Here is a 17959-nt window from a genome sequence, read left to right as displayed (position 1 = left end):
GTTGTGTGCCTGGGACCACTGTCAGAGAGATAGCACGGGATAAGACATTACATTTGCAATCGAGCCCATTATACGGACGAGCAGGCCCAGAATGGCCCATATGGGAAGACGAAAACACGAAGCCCAGTAACCATCCGGCCCGTTTAACCTCGCGACCTTAAACCCTAGCTTCCCCGACTAGTCAGTCCTTCGAGACATCCGCACCGTCCGTTTGGACCCGCGAGCTGATCCTGGACGTTGGTCTCTCCGTCCCCTGCTACATATAAGCCGCCTCCGGCGCGCGCCGTCTCAGCGTCTTCCCCAACCTGCACGAGCTCTCGTCTCCGGCGGCGGAAGCGGAAGGAAGCAGGCGGCCACCATGGTGAAGGGACGCACGGGGCAGCGCGTCAGGCTCTACGTCCGGGGCACTATCCTCGGATACAAGAGGTGAGCTTCGCGTCGCCGATTCTTCTGTGTCTGTGGTGCCCGGATCTGGCCATTTCTTAGTGCGGTTCCGCTGATGGGGTGGTGGTGGCGGGTGGTCGTAGGTCTAAGTCGAACCAGTACGAGAACACGTCGCTGGTGCAGATCGAGGGGGTGAACACCAAGGAGGACGTCGCGTGGTACGCCGGCAAGCGCTTGGCGTACATCTACAAGGCCAAGACCAAGAGCAGCGAGACCCGCTACAGGTGCATCTGGGGCAAGGTCACCCGCCCGCACGGCAACTCCGGCGTCGTCCGCGCCAAGTTCAAGTCCAACCTCCCGCCGGAGTCCATGGTTAGTAATTCGCTCACTCCTGCTTCTCCCACTACGTTGTGTGATGTGTTGCCTCCCAATTGATGCTGTCTGACGCTGGAGTTATGTATTGGGTGCAGGGACGCAAGGTCAGAGTGTTCATGTACCCGAGCAGCATCTAAGGTTAGCATCGAAAAATGGCTGATCCGCTCATATTTTTTTTATGCTGGTTGCTAGTGAATTGTTTGTGTGTGATCGAATGTTGTGGGAATGTTCTCATTACCTTTAGAATGCATTTACCATTTTGCTCTTAGAGCCTAGGCCTAGGGCTATGCTTTGTTGTGGTTGATTAGGAGGCACATTATGGTTTTTATTGAGTCTGTATGTAGCAGCATTAGATGGCCTGGGTTCTGTGAGTGTAAAGTTCCTTTGCTGAGGAAACAATTCACTGAGTATTGTTTGAACTTCGTGCTGCCATTCAGAAAAATTAGTGTGCCCAATTTTTCTGTTTCCATTTTCCCTGAAATCTTTCTCAGAAAACAGTACATTAGATCTGTTGACTGCTGATTTGGGATGGTGAAGATTTCAATGTTTCTACATGTCTAAATCCAACCCAATTACATGGAATATATTATAACAGTTCATTCCACATATTTATATATAGTATGCAGTTTTGTTCCAACAATTGTTTTCTATCACATGTTTTGTTTTTACATGGTGTTATTGTTAATGATCATGTCGTTTTTTTCATACTGGAGCTTTTAAATATTGTTCAGAATTAGTTCTTATTGTGTTGTCACCATGTATAGCCATACTGATTCCAGTTTCAAACACCTTAAATATGTCATTTTTTCAGATATAGTTATGCAATTTTCTTATATTAGTGCAAATCATAAGTCTGATCCAAGTACTGTTGTTTAGGACTTTAGGGAATTGTATATCCTTTTTGAAATAGTTGTAAACCTAAAATAGCATTTGCGAGGTCTAATAAGCATGTAGTGTTAGCAATGTGGCTAATTATATTTCATCTATGAACGGCAGGTTATAGCTTACAATGTAAGTTTCCATTGCTAATCATGTATCGTCTATTCTTGTGTTTTTAAATGCAGGTTTTGTTGGAGTAGGGATGGCCATGATTATTTCTTACTTATCTTGAGCTGAAAATTCCATGTTTTGGTGAACCACTGCTGTGTTGGCAACTTAGTTTGTTCATGTACTGAGAACATGTGTAAGTTTTGCCAAAATTTGTTGTCTAAAGGATGAACCATTATCGTAATGTTATGCCAGCACCAGAGCTTATTTTCAGCATCAGATGCCTTGCCATTTTTTTATTATCTTCAATTTCCTACGGCAATATTTTCCCTGTGGTCAGTTTGCCATTTTCATGCTCCATAATATATATTATGTATCAAATAACGTGCAATGTGGATGTGATGTTTTTTTTCGCTTTTGTTCCATTAGTCATTGCATTTCCTTCATTGAGGATGTATGTAGAATTTCTTGCCCTAATAATTCTGGTTGACTGAAGAAAGTTGCTATATTTTTACTCCCTCCGTCCTAGAATATAAGCATTTCTAGGTTTAGTCAAAGTCAAATTTGTCCAATTTTAACTATAAATTGTAAATAATTAATAAAGATCTATAGGATAAAAATAATATTACTAGATTTGTTATGAAAGCAATTATCATAATATATAAATGTGCCAAAGGACCTCTAGCTGACTTGGTTAGGGGAATCCAGCGGCACTCCTCAGGTCCTGGGTTCGACTCCTCATGGGAGCAAATTTCAGGTTGAGGTTAAAAAAATCCCCTCGCCTGCCTCATGTCCAAAGCACTGTGGAGCCCGGCCTAACTCACAAAGCGACGGGCCCCCGTGTACGGGTGGGGCAGTGGTTCGGGGATTTTCTTGGCCTGCTGTGAGAAGGTCATTCTACCTCTCAAAAAATGCAGTGGGGGCGGTCTTACCCCCCGCAGGTCAAGTTTTTCATAATATATAAATGTTTATATTTAAAATAATTCATTCATAAGAATTTTGATGGTCAAAGTTGAACAAGTTTGACTTTGACCAAACCTAAAAATGTTTATATTTTGGGACGGAGGTAGTACTAATTACTATAGTGTCTAATCAACTGTCATAGAATTGCTTCGGGTTGTTTCTGCGTTCTTAATGCTTGTTTAGTTGGAGCCATTCATTTCATACCCTGATTGGCATAATCAATATTTTTGTCAAGACATATGAACCTGTTTGGTTAGGGAGATATAACTTTGACGCGATTGTGTTGAGGAGTTTGGCCAAGGAATTCTTTGATGAGCAGAGACTAAGGCTGTTCGCAGTGGGTCCGGGATCCCATCCGCTACGAGCTCCAATATGCATTTGCCGTAAAATGTTCTGCAACGGGTACTCAGGCTGTCCGCACTGGGTTAGCTAAATGAACTGCTACGCCATTCTGGAGTAGCTTTTAGCGTTTTGGAACGCTGCAGCGGGGTATTGAAAAAGGTTCGCTTAAATAGCACACGCCTCCCGGTCCGGTCGATAACGTGGATGTACGGACACCCGCTACCGGTTGACGTGGCGCCCCGCGTCCGCCTCCGCGCCGCCCCGTGCCCGCGGCCGCCGGCGGCGGAGCCCCGCACCCGCGCCCGATGGAGCTGTAGCTCGCCGCGCTTTGCAGCCGCAGGGGAGGGAGGCCCGTCCGCCACGGCTATGCCGACCAGAGAGAGACGGCGAGCTCGAGCATGGTGCAAGGCTCCGGCGGAGAAGAGCCGCCACGCCGTGGTCGACGCTGGAGAGGAGCCGAGCCGCCACGCCGTGGTCGCCGCTCCGCCTGGAGCAGCTGCAGTAGCGCCCCCCCCCCCCAGCTCGACACACCGGCACTCCGGGGAGAGAGAAGGTGGAGAAGAGACGGCTGCAGGAGATGTTGCTGGAGCTCGGCGAGGCGGCGTGCTCGCCGGCCACTGCTCGCCTGCGCTCCAGCTTGTGCTTTCCGTGGGCGCCCTTGCCCCTGCTTGCCGCGCGTCTAGCCCACCGCACGTCCGGCCCTCCGCCCGGCCGCAGCGCGTCACGTGTCTGGTCCTCCGCCCGGTCGCCGCACGCCGCGCGTCTGCTCCTCCGCCCGGCCGGCGCGCGCCGCGCGTCTGGGCCTCCGCCCGGCCATGGGCGCCGTAGCATGAGGGGGGAGGCCGCGGGCGTCACCGCGCGCACCGGAGAGTGAGGAGGCGCGGCGGATCCGGCACGCGCCATGCCGCCCCCGCTGCCGACGCCCGCCACTGCTTGCTCGCCGCCGAAGAGGAGGGAGGTGCGGCGGATCCGGCGGGGAGGAGCAACGGCGAGGAGGCGTAGGGGCGGCGCGGTGACTCGCCAGGGGAGGCGCAGGGGCAGCGCGCGGGGCCGCGCGCGTCGGCGACTTGGTCGGCGGCGCCGGCGTGCTGCTCTGCGCCTGCGGGCTGCGGGAGCCATCGCCAACCTCCTCGCCGCGCTCGCCGGCCGGAGGGAGGCGCCGCCGGCCTGGCCACCATGGATCCGCGGAGAAAAGGGGAGGGAGAGGGCACCCGCAGTGCCGCCCCGCCGGCTCCGGCGCCTCCCGCGGCGCGCAGGGCTCCGGCGAGCACGGCCCGCGGCATGCAAGGGCTCCGGCAGGTCTTGCTCGGTGGAGAGAGAGAATAGGGAGGGAGGCACGGGGGTGGGAGGGAGAAGGGGAGAGTAAAAAAAAGAGAAAGGGAGGATGACATGTGGGGCCTACGGATGGGTAGTTGGGATAGAGGATGATGTATAGAATATTACTGGTGCGGAGAAACTGGATATAGAACATTCCTTTTAGAGGATGAATTTAGAGTATGACGAGTGCAGATAGCCTCAGTGGGGCTAGTCCTTCGCTACGCATTGCCTTGGCGTGGGGCCCATGTGCCTGCGCATACGCTCGTCTCTCAATTGCCCGACACCGCGAGGGAGCAGTGGTCGGCCGCCATGGCCCCATGATGGCAGGACTACACCGCGCTAGGGAAAAGGTGGGGAGCAAGGAGGCGGTGCCGCAGCTTGTGCGGCGCCGGAGGGTGGGAGCAAGGAGGCTGCGACGGAGCTCGTGAGGGAGGGAGGGGGCGAGCGTCGCTGGAGGGAGGGAGGACCCGCCATACCTGTACACGCGCCGTGCTGGGGGAAATTGAGGCAGTGTCATCGCTACTCGTCATCGTGTGCACGAGCTTCGTCATGGCCTCCACTGTCGTGCGCACGAGCTGCGCCATGGCCACCGCATGTGGATCCGATCGGCAAGGCGCCACCGCGCCATGACCTTCGCGGTCCGCCCTCTCGCCACGGTCCGCCCTCACGCACCACCCCAGGTTGCGCCGTGCGCAGGCCGCTATCGCCCTTGCCCCCTGATGCTGCCCCCTGATGCGGCACCGGAGAGGAGGGGAACACGTCACGCAGGGGCCAAGGCGGGGAGGGAGGAGGGGCGCGCGCACGCACCGCCGTGGGAAGGGAGGAGGGGGCGCGTGCAGGGGCCGGGGCGGGGAGGAAGGAGGCCACTGCCGTGCGCAGACCTAGAAAGAGAGTATGACGCGTGGGTTCCACTGATGGAGTTGATATAGAGGATGACATATAAAGTACGGTCGGTGCGGGGAAAATTTGATACAGAGAAAAAAAATCTTGATGATCATGATGTATTATTTTTTGAGGATGAATTTAAAATGTGATAAGTACGGATAGCCTAAAACTACCTCGTCTCCTCGCCACCCACTCTGGCTTCCCCTCCACGCCGCCTTCTGCACCCCTGCCTGCGCGCTGCCACAGCAGCTCCCGCCATCGAGAGGGCTACTTGAGAAGCAGGCGCTCACCGTGACGCTGGGGGGACGGGGAGCGTGCAGGAGACGCGCGAGGATACGATGTCGCGGATGAGCGCGGAGTGGGCCTGTTTGGTTGGTGGCCTGCCAGGCAGCTCGCTAGCCAGGCAGCAATCTCAGCCCCCAGGCGATCAAAATCCAACGTCTGGGAGCGCTGCCTGACCCAGGCAGCTTTGGCGAGTCGTAAACCAAACAGACCTAAGAGTCTGCGCGACGGGCGGGACGCCGCAGCCGCATGCATGGCTGCCGTCGACGGCCCAACGCAGCCGCAGACGGCCACCTGCTGCACGGCGCTGCAGCCGGGCTTCACGCCTGAGTGCCTGACAGCCGCGGTGGAGGACATGGACGTGGCGCAGCTGGCCGAGACCTGCTTGCGGCCGGCGTTTTAGTTGAGCGAATCAATCAATCGAGCCGGTCCTGACAGTCACGGAGCCGATTTGAATATTGTTGTGCTCGAATTGAACGTTGCCAGAGGCCGCCGGGAGGACGCGAGGCGCACGGAAGGAGACAGCAGCTCTCCGACGCTGAGAGGTGAGGAGGGTTTAGAGCATGTTTTATGGTCCCAGCCCGCTGCCGGCTGGGAGCCCGCGCGCCAGCAGGTTGCAGCGCTCGTTTTAATGCGTTGCAGTGAGAGCGCTCGCTCTCTCAGCCGGCGACTCGGCAGCAGCCCGCTCACGCTCTCTCTCCTTCCCACGTCGGATCTCAGTCGGTTTCCAGCCTCTTATAATACTTGCTTTTATTGGCCTGGCAGCCTGCCATGACCCCATGACATGATTGATCAATCATTAATATGTAAAGGGTGTACCCAGTGCCATAGGTTTCCCGCACTGTGCGGGGTCTGGGGAAGGGTTGTTTTTAAGCCCTAAGCCTTACCCACACAAATGTGCAGAGGCTGGAGCTCGAACCCGGAACCCGGAACCTTCCGGTTACAGACGATAGGCTCTACCGCTGCACCAGGCCCGCCCTTCATCAATCATTAATATGTGCTAATTATAAATTAATTAGGCTCGTAGATTTGAATTAATTTAAGGTTATACAATTTAATTTAATATTAGTTTACATTTAATATTTTAATTAGCATCCAAATATTCGATACGACGAGCTAAAAACCAATCCTCCGTAAACCCTTACTCCATAGAGTCTAATTAACTATAATACTTACGTCTGAAAAACAGACTTTAGCCTATATTAAATACTCTATATCTAAAGAATTATAATCGGTTGGAGTAAATAATTTCGAATGGAGGCCGGATGCTTGCCACCTCCTCCGTATCCAGCATTCGATGACTCGGCAGATCTGCATTTATGTTTTTTTTTCCACTCATTTTTTTTCCTAATCACTGACAGATAGACAGGGTGCAGTGCAGGCCATCACTCCTACAGACGTGGCGAGCATCCAGGTGGGGGTGCACGGAGGTGTCGGTGCGCCCGGGGCCCACTTGATTTTTCCCGTACTTTGTACGATGATGGAAAGGCTTACCATTTTTATGGGATTTGCAGTTAGCACGTCTTTGTACGATGATGGAACGGCTTACCATTTTCAGGGGATCTGCAGTTAGCACGTCCCTTGAAGAGAAGAAAAACGAAGAGCTCGATTTGCATCCCCCAGAAGCTCGCCGGCACGCCTTCTGGTGACGAGCAACGGATCTCCTTCGCCATACTCGTCATGGTTGGGCGTGATGACAACGAGATGATTCAGGCACAATCATAAATCATATTGCGAGAAATGAAGCATTCAGCTCCACACTCCACGGGCACCCCTGAATACGCAAAACCAGTCACAGTTCGATCGCCCGCACACGCGACAGACTCCGCGAACTCGTCGAAGTCCCTCCTGCACGCGCCGTCGGGCACGAACACCGCGGCATGCAGCTGCTGCGCTCTGGCCTTCATCCTCGCCCCTTCCTCATCGCGCAGGCGCAGCAGCGCCCCAACGGCGGCGGGCCACGCCGGCGTGCGTCATCGAGGCGCCCTCGAACGCCGCGCCGTGCTGGCTGATGACCTTCTTCGTTCAGGTAGCTTGTCAATTAGTATTTTTCTCTGACAAATAATCAGCACCAACTACCAGCACAGCCAGCTGTGTGTTTAGTGTCTGGTTAACAGCCTAATGTATGTCGAGAACCTATTGTTGTCCAAGTGATTAAGTCCATTTTCTTTGATTTATGTTGACAGCTCAAAATATCTTGTATGTATAATTTTTTAGGTTGGTCTAACACGAAAAGACTCCATGAAATGACCCTCACATGTCTGTATCAAAATTAATGTGTATTTAATGAGAGGAGGCCGGCGGCTCACGCCATAGAGGAAGAGGAGAGTAGAATGGACGTGGTATCCAAAATCAGGCTAAACTAGAAAACCTCACGGCTTTGCCGCAAGTGGCCAGTGGGTGTACCTGTGGTACATTAGTTGTTTTGTGTATGATTGAATAAATATTTTTATAAATGATTTGCAGAAGCACTTTGAATTTTGAGAAAAGTATCGATCACTTTTTTATTTGCAGACATTTTAGTTAACCATAGAGATTTGGATTTCTAAATTTGCTCAGTAGCGATGTTGTAGGTTTTAGAATTTTGAGCAACCTTTATAAATGCTTTTAAATTTTAAGACTTTCATTTGAGTGGGTTTGGGCATGAAGACCTGTTTGATCACTTTTGGTTAATTTGTATGTGTTTGGATAAATTTATAGAATGCATTATTCTAACTAAATAATGCATAAAAGGGAATAATGGAATTTTTGGAATTTTTATCACAATGTTGCTCTTTAAGTCAAACACATGAAAATGAACTCATGTGATTGTTTATGGTTCGAACTAAACTCAAATCCTAATTCAAAAGGAGTTGTATATCATGTAAATGAGTTGTTTCCTCTCATCACTTTTGAGGGCTTTTTTTTAAAATTGCTGCACCAACGATTGGGCCGGTCATGAGTCATCTTAGCATGTTGCCGTCTTGTGGTTGTTGAATATATATATTTCGTAGTACATGCCTCTGTCAAAGGAAAGTTCGTGTAATAGCAAATAATGGTATGTATGGAGGGTGCTGAATATATATATTTTCATGTGTTATACGGTGCTGAATATTGGCCTACAAAAAGGCGACATGTCCAGCAACTGAGTGTAGCAGAGATGCGGATGTTGCGGTGGTTTTGCGGGCACACAAGGAGGGATAGAGTTCGGAACGAAGTTATTCGGGATAGGGTCGGGGTGGCACCAATTGAGGAGAAACTTACCCAGCATCGGCTGAGATGGTTTGGACATATCCAACGAAGGCCTCCTGAGGCGCCGGTGCGTAATGAGGTTCTTGAACGGGTCAATAATGTAAAGAGGGGTAGATGTAGACCTAAACTGACGTGTGATGAGTCGGTTAAGAGAGACATTAAGGATTGGAATATCTCTAAAGAGATAGCTTTGGATAGGAGCGCTTGGAGACTAGCTATTAATGTGCCTGAACCTTGAACTTATTTCTTTCGGGTTTCATCTCTAGCCTACCCCAACTTGCTTGGGAAAAAAGATTATGTTGTTGTTGTTGTTGTTGTTGTATGGAGGGGAAGCACTATTTATGCACGGGTAAGCTTAAAACAAATGCAGGAACAAATCAATAACAATTGATTAGAACATTCGTCTATTTAGTATAATAATTGTAGCTATGAACCATAAGGATTATATATTTCAACAAATTGGACTATATATTTCAATGATAGTTCAGATTCCTTTTTTTTGTGAGATTCAATCACGTGTACATATATCATGTATGCATCTTATGGGTTTCAGATAAGTTAAATGTAAAGTTTCCATCTTGATATAATTTGCATGTTTGCTAATCACCTAATTTGATGATTGACTACTAATCACCTCATTTTTTTTTCAGTACTCCGGTAGACTAAATTGTCAATGTAAATACAACAAGGGATATTGTAAGCGAACAAACAAAATCATATAAGGTACATGTAAGCAACTCGTCCAAAGTAAATGTACATGTAACACAGAAACCAGCCAATACTGCACGAAGTCCCTGAAAACGCACTGCTTTTCAGGGTCTCCATTCTCCCAAAGGTTCAATAGAAGATCACATAAGGTATGCTACTAAATAAGTACTTAATATGGATAAAACATGTATAGGATAGGAATTTACAGTTTATACAAATTGCCCCCGCTTTGATAGAAGTAATTTATTTAGCAACTGGTATTGTACGGGAAGCACTACAGGTGAATGTTTCACCTACACATGACAACTATATGTTACCCTTCATCTAATAATTTGTCGTGGTGTGCAAACCCACAGCCGGATGGCGTAGTGCACCCGTCTAAACCAAGAGGGTGAGTACTCGGGGGTAGCTAGGATTAGCCCAATCTAGATGCAAGAACACGATGAACACAGCAGGTTTAGAGTGGTTCGGGCCACCGGAGCGTAATACCCTACGTCCACTGTGTGTTGTATTGATTGTGCTCTCAAGAGATTGAGAACATGATTGTTCGAAGTGAATCCGAGCTTGTGTTGTGTCTGGCTTTCCTTGGCCTTAGAGAGTGTCGAGAGAGGGTCTCCCCCGTGTGCAGCGGGCGCCTCCCTTTTATATGACCACAGGGAATGTTGTATTTAATACGAATGGCCTATCGCTATTATGGTGCTACGCCTGGGAAAGATCTTATTCCGGGATTTCTTTGCTTTGCCCGTGGGAATCTTCTGTCCGGCATAGCCATGCCCTGTCTTGTCGAAACGGCGCCAGGGCGTAGCTTGCGGCGTAGCCTGCCGCGTAGCTGAACAAGCCGTGTAGCTTGCGGCGTAGGCGGTATGATGAAAAGGTGCCGTGCCGTCGTATCCATTTAATGCGGTAGACGTGCTCTGCGCGGATGCGGCGCATGCAGTTGCACTGTGTACCTCGGTAATATGCGGTCTACAGTGAGGCCTGACAAAAGCTGCCCCGCGTGCCGCGGCGGTAGAGCACGCCTCTACCACCCGCATTGAATGCGGTGGGTGGGCAAGTCTTCCAACGGAAGACTCGCGCCCGTGCCTGCGCCTGCAGGACACGTGGTGCCCCCGGACCCCGCCCCGGCGGTATATTGGTTCTACGCGCGTGGGAGGTCCGGACGTACGCGGGGAGGTCCTGGACCCATATGGGGGGGTCCGGGCCCTCGGCTGTTGGCGCGGAGCTTCCCCTCCTCAGGGACACGTGGCGCCACCGGACCCGTCCTAGAGCGGGGAGCGGGTCCGGGGCCGTTGGCCCGGTGAGGTAAGAGCCTGACCCCTGGGGCCCGGCTGCTCCGCACCTTAGTGCGTAGTTATGGATGACTACACGAGTCCTACCTTGCTGCAGTAGGAGTGTGTATCCTAGCTACAGGGTACCGACATAATTGTAAACATGTAAATTTTTCAATCAAACCATAAGTACTAAACCTTGCACTTGGCAGTCTGACACTTTAAAGGGTAAATCCAACTTCAGATATCTGATTGTTTAATCAAAGTTTGCTGAGAGGAAGATTGTCCAGAATCTTATGATGCGCCTTCATGCTGCACAGGCTCGAGAAATCAGGAGTTCTAGAAATCTATGAATACCACTTGCTCAGCTCTTTACAATTTCGGGAAAGTTCACACGGTTCTCCCATAGAGATCAATAGATCCTATCTGAAACCTTGGATTGGAATGAGATTCTCTTACTCACAGAAACCTGAACCTGGCAATGGAAAAAAGAAAAGTTCAGTCAAACAGGAGAGATACTAATTACTTCACAGAGTGTGGCATCAGCCAGTAATATAGAACATACCTGAAAGTATTTGCTTCACATCTCTTATCCACTGTAAATGTTTTCCGGAAGAAACGGGTCTCAAATATCTCAGAACCGCGAGTGTCGATTGTATTCCAGGTGGAGCCTCCATCCGTGCTCCCTTCAAGAACCCTGTGACATATGCTTGTGAGTTGCAAGTACATCGACCAGTAACTTCGATTAGAAAAATGTTGCCCACAACTTCTAGCTCGAAACATGGTTTTCCCTATAATTCTCAAACTAATGATCTTGTCAGCGAAGTTATATTGTCTACAGTTGTAACAAAAGTACCAGAATATGAATGCTGTTATGGCCAAAGTGCAGAACAAAACAGTCTTCTTAAATAAACTTATATTTAAGCGAAAGATGATATCTATACTTAATCTTGTCCGTTTTAGAGCACAATCTAAGTAGAACACATCGAAAGAATAGGATAACTTGTCTTGTAATTTTGTTGTGTTTCAATTCTCAGGACCTGAAATAGGCAATCATAATAAAAATCAGCTTGATCTGCAGAAATAATTTTGAATTGTAACTAAATTGGGAACTTTGATTGGGCTGACCTAAATATTAGGTATATGTGGAGCCCTATTATGTAATTGAATGCATGCCTATTGTGTTATTATGCAAACTTGTACTGAAATGGTAGATGAAAGTTGAGAAAAGTATCTATTAATCATAATTCTCAGCCCTCAGCACATCAGAGATGACCAACCAATTGTATATCTCAAGCAGACTTTTGTAACCACTGCTGGTCAGACATATTTTTCTAACAAAAGCAAGGTCCACATTTCTCAGAGTTCTACTGAATAGCTTGGTGCAATTAGAAGTATACACAGGAGGGTCATGGAAACAAGCAAAACTCAGTTAAGAAGGTAAGGATATCATAATTAAATACCTGTAGAGAGAGCGGGCAGTTGAGAGAATGTGGAAGGGATTGTCGATTTGAGAAAGAAATAGTGGCAGGAATCAAATCAGCATAATTTTAACCTTCAATGGTATGTCAACAAACACAACGCAAGCCCCTCTTGTACATTTCATCGAGCATCTGGTGAGCAGCAGCCATTTGATGGCGAGTTCAAGGCAAGCACAACAGAGGACATGTACGGATCATGTGGGGACCAGTAGTGCAGCGACGGCTCGCCGCCGGGGCAATGGCGCGGCGGCTGCGCGCGGGGTCTGGGCAACGGTGTCAGGCTTGTCCTGTATAGGCACCGGCACACGTTGCCGATCTCCTGGCTGTAGTCGACCCTGCTCACCGCCGTCTTCGCCACCACGTCGTGTAGTGCCACCCAGCCGGCGCCCACCAATACGAGGAGGCCTCCCTCCAAGATGGCCAGGGCCTCGTCGCTCGGCTGGAGCTCGGGGATCTGGCGCGGCGGCAGGTCGATCCGAAGGCGGCGAGCCCACGCCACGCCGTGTTCTAGAGGGCCCAGACGTCCATGCTGGGCGATCCTTGGGTCACCGTCGAGATGGCAAGCGTCCCTCCCATGTAGAATGCCCGAAGGTGGTGGGTATGGGGGTCGGTCAGCGGAGGCGGCGGGATCTGCCGGAACCTCTCGGACGCCATGTCGAACGCGACCATGTCGCCGCTGTCGCCGGACTCGGGGTGGCGCGACCAGTGCAGGACCCCGCCAAGAGCGACGCTGGCGGACGGGACAGGGTTCCTGCTGCCCCTGGCGACAAGGCCGAGCCGCCGTGGCTCGGCGGCGCCCGTCGAAAGAATGTAGTAGAAATCTCCGCCTTCGGCGGCAGCGTCGTCTTCGGGTGGCACAGCCTGGCCTATCGGCGGTGGACGATGGCTATAGTGTTGGTCGATGCACAGCACGCGGTGCTCGCCGGATGGCTGGTGGAAATAGAGCCCGGATGCCAGCACCGACACGCACGGATCTGGCACCGGCGACAGCAAGCTGGTCAGCTGCTGCGTCGTCGGGTTGCAGATGAGGAAAGCCCTGTCATGCAGCGCCAGCAGCAGGAAGCCGTCTCGCGAGTCGACGGTGCGCAGCGAACGCAGGAAGCGCCGGTACCCCCAGGCGCTGCTACTGTCGAGAGGGTCGACGCCGGCGAGGTTGTTCTTGTCGCCGGATCGGGCCATCCAACAGCCACGGGAATCCCCCGCCTCCTCCCGCGCCCGTCTCCACCGCGGCAGCGCTCCGCCCCCGCCCCAGCCCCGCCACGCGCTCCGCCCCCTGACTTTGTCGCCTCCCCTGTCTCGCCGCCTTCGTTCGTGTCCGGCCCGCTGCGTTGACCCAGCGCGCGTGCGCGGCCCGTGACGCGGCGCACACGCCCGGAGCCGCGCGACGCCGCGGTGGCTTGGTGAGGGTAGGTGGCCAGGAAGTGAGTGGAGGCCGGCCGCGCGCGCGCACCAGCGGCTCAAGGGCGCGGCGAAGCTCACCGGCCAAGCGCAGTGTCGGGAGCGGCGGCGAGGAGGCAGGGCGACGACGTCCGGTGGCGGTGGCGATGGAGCTCCGCCGAGAGGACCTGCGGAAAGGGAATCGACCGGGTAAGTACCGGAATTGGTCGAGGAGAGGAAGGGGAAGTTCTCTTTGTAAGGAATTGAAGGGAGCCTCACCGGAGACGATGAATCAAGGGCGGCCGACGGTGGGGAAGAAGGTGGCGGCTGCGGCAGGAGCAGCGCCACATCGGCACAGCGGCGCACCTCGCCGCCGGAGGCTGGAGCTCCTGCGGCCGGCGGCGGGAGTAGACCGCGAGGAAAGCAGGGCAGGTGGTGACGCGGAGCCAGCGGAGTGTGGCGGCGGTCGGCTCGTGGGGCGCGCGGCGGTGGCCGGCGGGAGGTGCAGTGGACTGCGGGTTGATTTCGAAAAAGTTTAGGGACTTATTAGAAAAAATTTCTCAGAGAAGAGTGTGGACGACGGGTTGTATTTCGAGGAAGTTCGAAGACTTTTATGCAAAATGACTGGAAAACACAAGATCCGGGCCGTTCGTCCGCCCGATCGGACGGCCGGGAGCGGCTGGCGACATGGCGCGCTCCCAGGCCAGGGAATTGGCCAGGAATCGTAGGGTGAGATATGTATTTTTAATATTCGAACACATACCCTAAAATATATATTTACCATTGCATCACACTTTTATGCATGTTTGATATATATTTAACTGAACAATTTGTTTATTAATTAATATTTTTAACTCTTCCATCATACATGAATACATGGTGACACATATTGTGGTAGTATTTTAATATAAATAATAACATAAATAATATATGAATAATGATAATAATAGTAATTTAGAATTTTATATTGGTGGTGCACTTTAATATTTTTTGTAATTAGATAATGTATATTAAATAATAATACTAATAATAATATAATTATATAATTCATATGCAAATTTAGAGGGTTATCTGTATTATTTCAATATTTCATAATGGCATATGTGAATAATTTACACGAAGGTTAGAGGGTTACTTTAGAATTTTTTACAATGGTAAATATAGGTAATTTGGATACATGTTTAGAGGATTACTTTAGTCTATTTCTGTAATAGTTGAGGTGGTTAGTTTATTAGGAAAAATAAGAAATCCAAGAACTATTATGATTAGAGTTGTGGAATTATGGTCGGATGTTCAATTTTTTTTTAAATTTTTTTAGGATTTCTCTACAGCACCTTCCATTTCTGCAAGAAGAAATTTATTTTGAAGAGAATGTCAGAATTGATGGGCGGCGTGGAAACTTCCCCTCCATAGCTCATTTGTTCCGTGAAGTCCAGAGAGCCCACATAACTACCACCAAAAGAAAAAGCTTAAGGGTGTGTTTAGTTGGTGAAAAAATTTGGGTTTTGATACTGTAGCACATTTCGTTGTTACTTGACAAATAATGTTCAATTATGGACTAATTAGGCTTAAAAGATTCAGCTCGTGCTAATCAGTTAGACTATGTAATTAGTTATTTTTTCAACTCTATTTAATGCTCCATACATGTGTCCGAAAATTTGATGTGATGGGTACTGTGCAATTTTTTTTGGAAACTAAACAGGATCTTAGTGTTGTAGTCCGAACACCCGTATGGAGTCCAACAATCGATGAAATCCTGCAACCCTACAGGGACCCTTTCCCAACCCAGTGCTGCTTTGAAGCACACCCAAATGAATCTAGCTAGGACACAACCGAAAAAGATGTGATCCATTGTTTCTGAGTTGCCGCATAAGCTACAACGGGCATTGTCTTTCCAACCCTTCTTCTTAAGCTCCATACCTATCTGCAATCTGTCTTGAGCCGCAAGCCACAAAAAGACCTTCAGCTTCATCGGCAGTAGACTACTCCACACTCTCCGCATTTGCGTGTTCACCACTCCCCTGTGAAGCTTCACTCTATTCATTAATCTAGTCGAATATTGGCCAGACTTTTCATGTACCCAGCGGATCTGGTCCATGTTATCATTCAGGCAGACTCCTTCCAGCATTTGCATCAGCTCCTCCCATTGTCTGATTTCTTCTACCCCAAAAGCTCTCCTGATAGGCAGCTTCCATTCCCCCCCAACAAAACAGTCACTGACCACACAATTTTTAGTAGAACAGAACTCGTACAGCTTGGGAATAGCTAGTCTAAGTGGTGTCTAACATGCTCAGACATCCTCCCAGAATCTAGTATTTTTGCCGTTATTTACTGTGAAGCTGCCCCCCAGTCTAGCAGGTGTTTTATCTTGTTGATCCCTTTCCAGAAGTAGGAGCCTTTGTCCCCATTACAAGAAGATATTGGTTTATCTTTTAAATATTTCATTCTGAGCAGCCGGCAACATTGTGTTCCCAACACTACTCCTCATAGCTACGTTGCTCCACTGCACCATCCATCTGAAGGACCCCAGGCCCGTCCCCAAGGGCGTGCAACCGGTGCACCTGCACAGGGCCCCCAAAAATATGGGGCCCCCAAATTAAACTATGTGCAAACTATTAGTGCTGTTTCTCAACAAAAAAAAACTACTAGTGCTAGTACTCTACAACCTTAGCATTTGATAACTTTCCTTCCTCTTCCTAAATCTCTTCCAGTTTTTCCTGCAGCATACAAACAATCTGCTTTAGATCAACAGCCGTGCGCCTAATTCTCCTCCCCTAATTAATCCCTGAGTTCACCCATAGAAGATCACCTGGACCTGTGGACCATAAATCGCCGCCAATCCAATCTAGCATTTTTTTTTGTGTGCGTGTGTATGCGCGTGAGCTCAGGCATAGTCTTCCTCTATTTTTTGTTTCTTACGTCTTGGTCCAACATCTCATTTAATCCAAAGGGATCAGATTGTATTAGATCGGGCCCATCAAGAGCAATAGCATCCCAGGGCCTCCGTACTAGTACAGAATGGATATGACTGTAAAGTATGGTTTTCTTCTTGAAATGGCCATGTTAATTTGACCTTTTTTATACTTTTCACCAGTATTTAATTAGTCGCATTAGGAAATATTACTCCAGAAAAAGAGTAAAAATAAGAAAATAGTAGAGGAGCGGACTAAATCTCAGAAAGGAGCTGTAGGTTTATTATTAAAGAATCTTCATCTCACTCCGAAATTTAGATTTTGAGATTCTTTTAGCTTAAAAAGTAGCCTATCTAACATAAGACATTGAACAAATGGATCCAATTAAGCAACATACACAATCATTATATTAAACTATTTGATTGAAGTGGCTATAAAATAAACCTTAGTTATATTATTTCTATAGTTAGGGCCTAAATTGAAATTTGGCACAGGGCCCATATATTTTGCGGGACAGCCCTGAGGACCCCCCAGTAGAATGGGGACTAGGAGTGGCGAAGAGCACACAAACCATAGTGCACTGGACATGACGACCTCCTTTGTAAATGATGGCGACACCTACAGTGCATCCGGGTTCCACATAAAAGCCATCCAGCGCCATCCAAGGGAGGAACCCTTAGAGGGAAATGATGGAAGTGGTGGAAACACCACCCGATAATTGATTTACTGGCAACATCAAGGAGAACGCCGATGAAGCAGAGGCGCCAGAGGAGGACACTCGCCGAACCACGATGAAAGCAACCAACCAGTGCTAGCCTCACTGATGAAGAGTCAGGAGAAGGCAAAGCATGTGAATTAGCAGCTAGCGACAGACCTCAACGCCTACATGAAGGAAGCAACATTGAAGATGTTGTCGCTATTTGCTCAGTAGAGCAGGACTTTCATCTGGAGATCATGCAGGAGGAGCACATGCCAGGCAAGTTCCTCCATGATGGCATGACTGAAGGTGGAGAGAGAGCTAACACAACGTCTCCAGGGACGTAACAACATCCGCGGATGCTACCGTCGAAAGCTCCGGCAGCATGTCAGGCATGGCTTTCGCCTCGAGCTCCCCGAGACCCTCAACCACATTGCACCGGAGAAGCAAGCACCTTCCACCAGTAGACGATGAAGCAGTTGCAAGACCACCGACCACCAAGTGCTCGCTGGTGGAGTAGCGACCTAGCAACGCCCAACGAACAGCCAAGCCACCACACTTGGCGCCCCACGCCGCTGCTGCCCACACCGCATAGAAGTGGGCCTTAAAAGACCCTCACCGCTATCAGGCGAGGGGAAGTGCAGATTAGCCGAGGGACGGGCAGGTCCGGTCGTGGAAGGACCGGATCCGACCCGGAGACGCTCGACCCAAGCTCCACCTAAGGGAGCTATGGCTGTCCACAAGCACAAG

The 17959-nt window shown here is 49.9% G+C and overlaps 1 protein-coding gene across 2 annotated transcripts; it reads left to right on the top strand.

Moving 5' to 3' along the window:
- Positions 1-192: 192 nt before the first annotated feature.
- On the top strand, positions 193-2025 carry LOC120670208 (60S ribosomal protein L35a-1-like). Of its 2 annotated transcripts, XM_039950273.1 has the most exons (4): positions 193-426; positions 528-756; positions 855-897; positions 1824-2025. In XM_039950273.1, the coding sequence occupies exons 1-3, from the start codon at positions 359-361 to the stop codon at positions 894-896; spliced, it is 339 nt and encodes a 112-aa protein (XP_039806207.1). In that variant the 5' UTR covers positions 193-358; the 3' UTR covers position 897; positions 1824-2025. The 2 variants fall into 2 exon arrangements, 1 of the variants encoding a protein (XP_039806207.1); XR_005673100.1 differs by having other exon boundaries at positions 528-897.
- The last annotated feature ends 15934 nt before the right edge of the window (positions 2026-17959 follow it).

Source organism: Panicum virgatum, chromosome 4N, assembly GCF_016808335.1.
Source record: "Panicum virgatum strain AP13 chromosome 4N, P.virgatum_v5, whole genome shotgun sequence".
Taxonomy (NCBI): domain Eukaryota; kingdom Viridiplantae; phylum Streptophyta; class Magnoliopsida; order Poales; family Poaceae; genus Panicum; species Panicum virgatum.
This window is presented reverse-complemented; position numbering and strand designations above follow the sequence as displayed.

Excerpts from the sequence above, each read along its gene's own strand:
- LOC120670208 (XM_039950273.1), top strand. The coding sequence starts at position 359 with ATGGTGAAGGGACGCACGGGGCAGCGCGTCAGGCTCTACGTCCGGGGC. Across the intron at positions 427-527 it reads ACTATCCTCGGATACAAGAG|GTCTAAGTCGAACCAGTACG; the intron begins GTGAGCTTCGCG and ends GGGTGGTCGTAG. Across the intron at positions 757-854 it reads ACCTCCCGCCGGAGTCCATG|GGACGCAAGGTCAGAGTGTT; the intron begins GTTAGTAATTCG and ends TATTGGGTGCAG.